The following is a 10,860-nucleotide window of genomic DNA, read 5'->3' as shown; positions in this document are numbered from 1 at the left end:
GGAGGCCGATTTAGACGGGACAATTAAGAGAGCGTCTTGTATCTCCTATCTGATCTCCTGTCCCACCGGGAAAGAGAAGCGGGCCGGGCCGGCCCGAGGGTTCCTGGCTGCGGGCCCCGGCGGGCTGCGGGCCGCGCTCTCCCTCGGTCCAGGGCCAGGCTCTAAGGACTCTCGGGAGAGTCAGCAGGTGGAGCTGGACCGCCACGGCTGAGACCCCGGGCGGGAACAAATCTGAAGGAGCGGCAGCTGGGGGCTTAGGGGCACCTGGGCGATACGGTGCTGAAGCTGCCCCGCGCCGGGGCCCCAGCTCTAGACCAGGTCCCTTGCAGAATGCACCTGCGGACGGGCCAGGGAGGCCGCGCTGGGGCCCCGGCGCGGGGCTCTCCCTTCAGGCCCGCTCCGAAGTTCGTCTCCGGAGCCCGTGAGGGGGGGGGAGGCTGGAGGGGCCCGGGGCGGGGGGAGGCTGCTTCTTCCCGGACTCAGACGAGCCTCCCGCAGCCACTCTCCCTTTTGACCCAAGTGGGGGTTTCTCTTCCCCCAAGGGGCGAATGCAGCGGGGCTGGCGGGCGCTAGGGGGTGCTCCGCGCCCCCGCCCCTTCCAGTGAATCCGGTTGCAGCGGGAGCACCCTCGGGGCTGCGGGGGCCGGGGGAGGGCTGGAGGAGTGGCGCTGGGGCTGGCGCGGCCCGGTCCCGGCCCGCGGGCGGGGCAGCGCCCCCTCCCCCGGGTCACTCGGCCCCTCCTCCTCCCCTCCCCGGGAGTCGGGCTCCGGCTGCGGCCGCCGCTCTCCTCTCCGCAGCCCGCGTCGTTTCCCTCTCCCGCGGCGGCGGCGGCGGCGGCGGGAGCGGCAGGAGCGGAGGCTGCAGCCCCGGCTGCGGGCTCCCGGGCCCCGGCCCCCGGCTCGGACAGGACCCCCGCGCGCCCCGGCTCCCCCCGAGCCGCGGACCCTCCGGCGGGGAGGCGGGGCGGGACCATGAGGAGGCTGAGCCGCCGCCTGGCGCTCTCGCTCTTCGGGGTGCTCTGGATCGCCGCGCTGCTGCTGCTGTGGGGCGTCCAGCGCAAGTTGGAGGGGGCGCCGGGACCCGAAGGGCAGACCCCCAAGGTAGGCGGCTGGAAAGGCCGGCCGGGGGGTGGGGGGCGCGGGCCCTGGGTCGGCCCCAAAGTTGCCGGGCGCGCTGCGACTCCAAGACAGCCCCGGAGAACCTTCTGTCTGTGTGTCCGCGTGTCTGTCCGTGCGTGTGTCCGTGTGTCCGCCCCGGGCGGGCGCCGCCGCAAAGTGCGGCCACAACTTCTGCGGCCACCTCGCCCCGGCTGGGCCGGAGCTGCCCAGGGAGCCGCCGCTCCGGACAGGTCGGGCCGCCCCTGCTGCCCCCCGAGCCCGCCGCCCCTGGGAAAGGCTTCGGGCCGGCCCCCGGCGGCGCCCCGGCTCCGACCGCCGGGGCTAGGACTGGGGACCGGACGGGGCGCAGCGCCCCCCACCCCCACCCCGTGGACTCAGGACCCCGCGGGGGGCTCGAGAGTGGGATCTGCGAGCCGCGGGTCCACGGACAGAGGGGCACCCCCCCCCCACTCGGGTCACTCCGGTGCCTGCTCAGGAGGTGGGGACCGGGGGGACCGGGGGACCGGGAGGAGGAGCAGCAGCAGCAGCAGCAGCAGCAGCAGCAGCAGCAGCAGCTCCTGGGGCAGCGAAGCTCCAGGCCGGACGGAAAGCGCCGCGCTTTAAAGACCCTCATCCGCCTTCAGAGCAGCTAATGGGCGCTTTGGGGAGATGACAAACAAACAAAGTGTGTGTGTGTGTGTGTGTGTGTGTGTGTGTGTGTGTGTGTGTGTGAACGTGTGTGCGCGCGTGTATGTGTGTGGTGTGGTGTATGGTATGTGTGCATGGGGTGTGTGTGAATGTGTGTGTTCGCGTGTGCGTGTTTGTGTGTGTGTGCGTCTATGGTGTGTAAGGTGTGTATGTGATGGGTGTGTGTGTATGTGGTCTGTGGTGTGTAAGGTGTGTGATGGTGCGCGTGTGCGTGTGCCTATTCTGACGGAACTTCCACTTCACTGAGGGCGGCTTGGAGACTGAATTGGCCCAGGAAGTTAAGGCAGCCCCCTCAGTCCGGCCTCCAAAAGCCCATCTCGGCCGCATTCCCCTCCACCTTCCTCCGCGGGATAATTTTTCCTCACTCATACGCCGTTGCTCCGCGTCGATCACTAGAGTTTTTCTCCTTTTCCCCAGGTTATTCTCCTGCTCCATGTAATGTAGTTAATGATGCCTGCAGGGACCCGAGCTTACTCTGGTCTGCTTTGGTACCTCATTATCTTAAGCTTGCATGTAATGAGCCCCCTCCCCCTTATTTTTCCCCTTTTACAACTCTTGGGTCTCTTCTCTCTCTCCCCTCCTCTATTCCTCCGTCCCCTCTCCACCCCACCTCCTCCTCTTCTCTGTCTCTGTCTCTGGGTCTCTCTTTCTCTTTCCCCTTTGAAATTTATTTTAACCATCCCGTGTTTTCTTGCCCTTTCTTTTTGCTTTCCCCTTGTGCCTCCTTCTTTTCTCCCTCTCCTTTTTGTCTCCTCAGCTCACTTCTCAACTAAAGGGATTTTTTTTCTTCTCTCTTCTCACATCTGCGTTATCCCGCTATTCCGTTTCCCCATTTTGAACCTTCCAACAGCATTTCTGTAATTTAAAAATTCTTCCCACATCTTATGAAATTTCCTCCTTTGGGGTTTCTCACTCTTCTTCCCCCTCCTTTTCTCTCTTTCTTATGTGTGAATGACTATGACCTTGGGCAAATCACTTCACTCCTCAAGGTGCTTATCTCTTAAATGAGGAGGTTGGACCAGTGATCTCTTCCAGCTCTTGTCTGCCTGGTGAATCTTTGTGAGTCTTGATGTCTGAGAGGTGACAGCTCGCATGTGTGTATATATGTGTGACTGTGACACCTTTGATGGAACTAGAGCAGTTGAATTCACAGTGACTGGTTTATACAGGAAGGATACAGAGTGGGAGCCCAAAAATGTTTGTTGCATCACTCTCCTGATACCTTTGTTAATCAGAACCACTGAGACATTCTGATTCCAACCCCGTTGTTTGTCCCTTTCCAATCCCTTCCTGGAGAGAAGAGGATGGGGGCAGGCAGCTGTTTATAATGAAGAGAGGCTCTAAGAAGGTGTTTGAAGACTCTGGACTTTCCTAACATTAAATGCCCAGTCTAATTGTTTGAGTGCCTCCTTTGACAGAGGACTTTCACAGCAGTGATTTGCTCTCATCTTTCCTTGAGCTCATTCCCAAGATTATCCGGGACTGGTTCTGGTTTCTCACTCAGTCAACTGTTTTCAGTAATGGGCAGGGATCATGGGATCACCCCATGACTTAGCAAAAATCAGTTTCCCTCTTTTGACTTGTTTTCTCATTTGTAAAATGAAAAGGGGGGTGGACTAAATAGTCACTTCCAATTTAAAACCCCTGAATCTGAATTTGTGACCTATAAGTAGGAGAGAACTATTAGGGGGAGATTGGTGGGAAAGGAGGGTATGTCTGTTGTGACAGAGAAGCCTAGAGGCCTTCCCCTCAAAAGAGAAAAAAAATTGTCTTAAAGAAAAGAGAATTATCTGTGTCCCTTGGAGGAGAGACAATTGAAGCTGTCAGGGACAGTTAAGTAGGTTGGGTGGCTCAGTGGTTAAAGTTGCCCGATGAGATAGAGAAGAATTACAAAGTGTAGGAGAAATCTTATAGGTACATTAATCATTGGCTCAGGAATAGTTTCTGATTGTCAGCTCAGAGATTGTTTCCTGGCCAATGGGAGTCTTTTGTGCCTCAGATGGGAAAATTTGCTTATTAGAGAAAAATAGTATAGATTTTTGAATGAATTCAGGACTCCAGGCTTTCATGCTGAGTGCTTATTCATAACTGCAGAGGCAAGTCTTACTTTGCACATGTTAAAACTTGAGGAGCTTTCCCTTTTTCGATACTGCCCCCCCTTTATTTGTCAAAGTATAATGTAGGCAGCCCCTCATTATGGAATGCATGGAGGCCTGTGAGAGTTCTGGAAGGAACCCTTAGAAATTCTGCCATCTAACTCTCTCATGTGACAGTTGAAGAAACTCAAACTTTTTCAGAGCAGGTAGTGAAACATTTTACATGATAAGACCATGCAGCTCAAATAGAGGATGCCTGAAGGATATAGTTTGGAAAGATGGCTAAAGTTGGGAGTTGGAGGATCCAACTTTGGACCTATCTCTGGCACTTGACTTGCCTGTGTGACTTCAGGGCAATCATGGTATTTTTAAAGAGAAGAAGGAGGTTGAATCTGTGGCCTCAAAGTTCTCCTTCCATTTCTAGGGGGTGGGAGGATGAACTGCTCAGCCTCTGAATCTAAGCCTTTCCAAGGTTGACCAGTTAGTTCTAAATCACTTTCATTATGAATACTGTTTGATGGGATCCCCATTCTCTTTTCTTTGAAAGTATATGGGCTTGCTCTCTTCACCTAACCTTTGGGGAGAAAAAGGGGAATGTGGGTATAAATAAATCATCTGATTCATAATTCAAATGACATGTAGAGATAAAGACTTTGAGATTAAAAAACAAAAAGTTTATTGGATTTGTTTAATGTGCTATTAAAAAAAAGGTTAAAGGTTTTTAAAGTATGCTTTTATTCTGAATTGTTCTTTTGGTATTTGTTTTCCCTCCTTTCCAACTCAACAAATCTCAGATTTCCAATTGAGGAGGGAGCATAATAGAGTTTGAGATACTTTTTGTAAACTGTATTTTAATGATGAGCAAGCACTGTTAAGGACCAAAAAAAAAAAATGGAACCAGAAAATGTTCTTACTTTCCTTACTCTGTATCATTTGTTTTCAATTTGGGTAACTTAAAAAATATGAATTTCAAAATTTCTTTTTTTAATAAACTAAATTTACTTTGGGACTTAGTAAAAGTAAAAAGAATTTTAGACTTGAGGGTAATTGAATTTTTTTCTTAAGAAGCCAATGGGAATTTAAATGCTTGGACTAAAATGCTATGCTTCAGGCCCTTGGAATACACTTAGGCTTTATTAAAATATGTATCCAATACCATCATAAAAATTCTCTTTGCATGTAGTAATCATATAGAACTATTATTAAATTCTTGTATTTAGTAAGATAACTTCTCTTCCCAGAATCCATACCCTTTCCTCTCTTGTTATAACCTATTTTGTTGGTAAACGGAGTCTCAGAGAGCTCAACCTAGCCAGCCTGGTACAGAACAATAATAGTTCTGTAGCAATAATATCTAACCATTCTGTAATATAAGCTTCCTCTTCTTATTTCTCCGTCTCAGGTGTGTGTGTGTGTGTGTGTGTGTGTGTGTGAGGGATGGGGGGCAGTGGCTATGCAAAATATGTAGATGGAAAATGGGGAACAGCAGTTTTCTTTGTTTTCTCGAAAGGTAGGCTGGACATGATAGGCTTTAAATGTCACTAAGGAAAGTTTGAATTTTGTTCAAGGGATAATAGAGAACCGCTGAAGCTTTTTGAGTGAGGGAGTGACCTGATCAACCCAGTACTTTAGGAAGCTGCATGGAAGATGGATTGGAGAGAAGAGAGAATGTGGAAAGAGAGACCAATTCAGAGGCTGTTTGTTGCATGAGGGTGGAAGTCTCAAGAAGATCTGATTAGAGAAAAGAAGGCTGGTAAGGAATGTTGGAGCTGTAGAATCAGCAACTACCTGGAGAGAAGGACTGACTGAGAATGCAAGTGGAGGATGACTTCTAAGTTTGCAAATATGGGTGAAGGAGAGGATTGGGGTACCCTTCTCAGAAATAGCCCAAATTACCTGTCCTCCTCTTTTTTCTATGAAGAAAGATCTTGTCCAATTGCCAAGAACCAAATAAAGTCCTCCCCTATGAAGAGAGGGGGTTTGGCTAGAACCCTCCTCTCAATCTTGCAATCCCACCTTTATTAAATGAAACAGTGTTACAGTGGAGAAAGCAAGAGGAACTGGTTCTCAATCTTTGCTCTGCTAATTAATTCCTATGTGGTTTGGGGCAAATAGTTTAACCTCTCTGGGCTTCAGTTTCCTCATCTGTTTAGGGAAAAAAAAATGTGGAATTGAACTGAGGGGGTAAGCCCTTCTTTAGTGCTCTCAGTTCTATAAGAACTGTAAGATTTCTCCAACACCCCAAGTCAGAGTGACTTCTAAATTCTTTTAATACTATACTTACTATGTTGACTTTTTGTTTGGGGTTATACCTCTCTATTTGACAGAATAGTTCTTTTCACATGTACATATTAACTTCCCAGCTAGATAGTAACCTCCCTGAGGGTTTATACTTCTTTGTATTCAGGGATGTGTTGGAACCAGCTCCTAGCAACTCCTGGTGGTTGCATTTTTAGAGTGAACATTTTCTCTGTGGCATTTAGCAAATGCTGCCAAATAGGGCTTGCTTTATTGTTTTGTTGATTGTCTAGACTTAGGAAAGGGGATGGAAAAATGTTTATAATGGATGTTACACTTAAAAGTATGTCCCATGTAGAGTTTATTTTTTAGAGAGCTGGTTATTAAACATCTATGGGCAAATCTCTCCCCCTTCTCCAACATTTAACCCACTCCATTGTTTGTAATGAGGATGTGATAAAGAAGTATTGCCTGAACTTGAAAGATTTTTGAAGAATTTTCCTCTTCTTCTCTGCTCCAAGATCTTGGTTTCTTTGCCTCAATTATGTTTCTCTCCAGCATCTAGCATAGTTACTTAACTTAAAATGGGAGTTTAATAAATCCTTGCAGATTGATGGTTTGTTAAATTTCTTCCCCCTAGCCTATTTTGTATCTGTATCTGTAACTCCACCTTTCTTTTCCTCCCAATCTTTCAGTTAAATAGGTCACATCTTTTTGTGGAGTCACTTTGGGGGCAGGAAAAGAATAACTGAATTGCATTTGAATCTTGCCATGTTTTCTATCTGAGGGCAGGTTTGATAGGTGAGTGGATCTTGAACCTCATCTGAGCAGCATAACTGGTCATGTAGGGTGGAGGAATGAAAGTTTCGACCTGTCGTCTAAAGGCGTAAGGAACAGAGTTGTGAATATGGGCTAGAAGCCTGAAGATGAGGTGGCATCCTTCCTTTCCAAAGGACAGAAATAATGTAGCATTGAATGGTGTGGATGTCATAAGTGGGCCTGGAAATAAAAACATTGAGTTCAAATCTTCAACTTTGTATAACAGAATGTACACTAGATTTGAAATAAGTGCTTTAGCTCACACTCTGTCTGTTACTTATTGCCTGTGTGACTTTCTGTTTCTTTGGGTGTCAATTTTCTCATTTGTCAAAGGGGGACAAAACTGGATTTTGATGATCTCAAAGGTTCCTCAGATCTAATTCCCATGATTTTTCTACTTATCATTTGATCTTAAATCATGTATTATAATCCATTCATGAGATAGTTATTGCTTGTTGTTCAGTCTTGTCTGACTCTTTGTAACCTCATTTGGGGTTTTCTTGGCAAAAATATAGGAGCAGTTTGGCCATTTTCTTCTCCAGGTAATTTTTTTTTTAACAGATGAGGAACTGAGACAACTAGTATATTGTGCCTCTCCCAGAATCACACAATTAAGAGGCCAGATTTGAATTCAGGAAGATGAGCCTTCCTGATTCCAATTCCAATGCTCTATTCACTGAGACACCTAGCTGCCATTAATGATAAATAATAGTATAATAATAATTAATAATAATAATAATAATAATAATAATAATAATAATAATGAGAAAGAGGATAGGAATATTTGTTATTTATCCAGTGTTTTAAGTTTCACAAACTATTTATGTTATCTTATTTGATTCTCAAAATGACCCTATATATGGGATGCTATAGGGAGATATCTGGTATATAAGATCTCAGTCTACCACTTACCTGCACTTATGGGGATAGAGACTGGGCCTGTGATTTCATTGATTTAGGCTTTAAAGCACCAAGAAGTGACATGGCCAGGGTCCCACATCCTGGTTTGGGGAACAGCTCCTGCCATGATGCCTTTCTTATTACTTTAATTGCATTAGAGACATGTGAAGTCCCTTCTAGATCCATGATCTTGGCAGCCCCATTTTTTCAAATGAGGAAACTGAGGTTGTGGGAGACTACACATTGGCATACAGTTGGAAGTAAGCATTAAGAGATGGGAAATATCCAGGCAACTTAGCCTGATTTCCAGGGGTTAATGGCCTATATGCCTATCCTCCAACTAGCTTCCAAAATGTTATTTTAGGTGAGTTTAAGAAATTCTACTTCTCCAGGAAAGAATTTTAAAACCGAATCCCTTTAGTTTGTACCTTTAGCTTTATCTTAATGAACATAATCTTGCCACCATATCATAGCTTTTTTTTCAGTCCCTTTTGAATTTTTCTAAGAGATTATCAGAATTCGATAATAGTCTTAACCTCCTCCCTGCCCCTCCTCCATAGCTCTTTCCCTGAGGCTTCCATGATCACTACATCTCTACAATATCTTTTATACATTTCACTCTTGAGACATAATTGTATACAGCTGTCACCTGTTTGGGGAAGAATATGTGAATGAGCCTCACTTCCTCTTACAGCAGTTGTTGGCTTTTCTTGCTGAACTAGGGCTATTCATCAGTTTTTGTGATCCCCTCCCTCCCTTGCAGTTCCTTGTTCCTCCCCTCTTCTACTTCCATAGAATTACAGAATTTTTTGGCGGGGGGGGGGGGGGGGGGGGGGGGGGGATTGGGAGGAATTTCAGTCCATACATCAATGCAATCCTAACTATAAAAGACTTCCTTTCCTGGAAACTCATTCTCTTTAGGATAATCCTAGGATGTCTTTTCCAACATTAGTCTTTTTCTTTTAGGTTTTTGCAAGGCAAATGGTGTTAAGTGGCTTGCCCAAGGCCACACAGTTAGGTAATTATTAAGTGTCTGAGACCAGATTTGAACCCAGGTACTACTGACTCCAAGGCCGGTGCTTTATCCATTGCACCACCTAGCCACCCAGAAATTGTGCTTCTCTTAATGAAGCCTTTAATTGACCTCTCTTTTTATTTTTGAAGGCAATTGGGGGGATTGTAAGTGACTCATTCAAAGCCCACACTACAAGTGTCTGAAACTAGATTTTAACTCAGGTCCTTCTGACTCCAGAGCTAGTACTCTGTACTCTGTTCTACCTAGCTGCCCCTGGAACTCTCTTAATAAAGGTCCCATTCTCTTGAACCTCCATACCCTTTCTCTGAGTTAGAGTATTGTTTCTCTAGTGTAGGGTGTCCCAGCCCTATCTTTACAACAGCAACACTCCATGGACATCTTCATAGGTTTTGATGACCCAGATTTCCTTTGATGTTCTGTCACTGACTTGCCCCACAGACTTAGACAAGTCTCTTCTTATTTCTCCCCCCCCCTTTTTTTTTTGCTTTGAAATGGAGAGAATGCTACCAGTCTTATCTAGAAGGTGTGTTGAGAGGCTGTGAGTTTTGTGAAATGCCTGACTAGTTGGGTGGTACATACTGGCTTAGACCCTAGCTAGATATGATTTCCAATCCTGCTTGTGTGACCCTGGGTGAGTTAATTCCCATCTCTAAGCCTCAATTTCTTCATCTGTAATATGGGTATAATAACATACCTATCTTCTGGGGTTGTTGTGAGTTCAAGGGTTTTTCAAGCCTCAGAACACCATAGAAGTGTCAGCTGCTACTATTGAATGATTCCAGAATGGAATTTCCTATGGATATATAACTATTCATTTTTTTTAAAAGTCCTTTACCAAAATTATTAGAGCAAACAAACAATAAATACATCTCAGAGAATCTTCCAATCTTGAGCCTAGTGAGAAGTGAGGGAGGAACACACTCCCTTGGGGAATTTAGCACAAACATCTAAGATTTACTTGCCATGGTATTTTTAAAGGAGTGGCCCGATGGGACCTTGTGGGACTGGGCTGTCTTTGCTGCTTGCAGCTGCTGTTTAGATCACAAAGCTCTAATGAACACTGGGAGCCTAATTGGGGAAAGAGAAAGGGAAATCTGATGTTGGGAATCTTCCCAGGGAGGCCTCCCTGAGCCTCCTCCCTTTCCTTCCTAGGTTCAGAGGCAGAAGCCAGTTTTGCTTAGAAAGGCCAAGATGTGAGGCTGGGACACGTGGAGCCTTCTGGGCTGCCTGGCTGCTGCCTGGAAGGGCAGAAGGAGGAATGTTCTTTTACAGAGCTCAGCTGCCCAAGGTCAGCATTAATCTGCAGTGAGGTTTGCCTCGTGGGTCACTGGAGATGAAGCGACAGTTCTGATGCATGGGGAAGCTCCCTGGAAGAGGAGGAAATGCTCATTCATTCTGGACATCTCAGAGTCTCCCAGATGGGCTAAGTTCATCCTGAACCTTGGCTTCCCAAATTAGAGCAGGGTCAGAAATGGGAAACCTCAGATCCCACCACTTTCCAGTCACTACTGATTCTTGTACTCTTCTGTGTCATTTCACAGAGACAAGATTATGTACTTAAAAAAATTAAAAAACACTCATGTCATCTTTCTTTCCAGGATAACTAAAGAAAATCTTCCAAAGGAACGTGGGAAAGAAGAGGTTCTCTCCAGTTTTCTTGCCTCTGGGTTTGAATCCAGAGATGAAGGGGTGGGGAAAATGCAGACTGAGCTGCCTTCCTTCTATTGATTCCCCTATTCAAAACCCAATTTACATCTCATTCCAAGGCACTAGAAAAGTGGGAAATATCTATAGAGGTGGTATATTTGTCACATCTTTATACTCTCTCTCCAAAGAAGATAACTCTCAGTACTCACTAAGGACTGGAAAACCAGGAGTCCGTTTTTCTTTTCTTCTGGTTTGAGGTGCAGATTTATATAGCATCCCTTGTTCTTCTGTGAAAACTGCTATCATTCATTTTTCCCCA

The 10,860-nt window shown here is 46.5% G+C and overlaps 1 protein-coding gene across 1 annotated transcript in view; it reads left to right on the top strand.

Moving 5' to 3' along the window:
- Window positions 1–971: 971 nt before the first annotated feature.
- Window positions 972–10,860, top strand: part of GALNT14 (polypeptide N-acetylgalactosaminyltransferase 14) — a 353,138-nt gene continuing 343,249 nt past the window's right edge. Inside the window, exon 1 of the mRNA XM_074209659.1 lies at window positions 972–1,100. Coding sequence (XP_074065760.1) covers window positions 972–1,100 — 129 coding nt within the window. The remainder of the gene's footprint in view (window positions 1,101–10,860) is intronic.

The sequence above is a fragment of the Macrotis lagotis genome, chromosome 1, assembly GCF_037893015.1.
Source record: "Macrotis lagotis isolate mMagLag1 chromosome 1, bilby.v1.9.chrom.fasta, whole genome shotgun sequence".
Classification (NCBI taxonomy): domain Eukaryota; kingdom Metazoa; phylum Chordata; class Mammalia; order Peramelemorphia; family Peramelidae; genus Macrotis; species Macrotis lagotis.
This window is presented reverse-complemented; position numbering and strand designations above follow the sequence as displayed.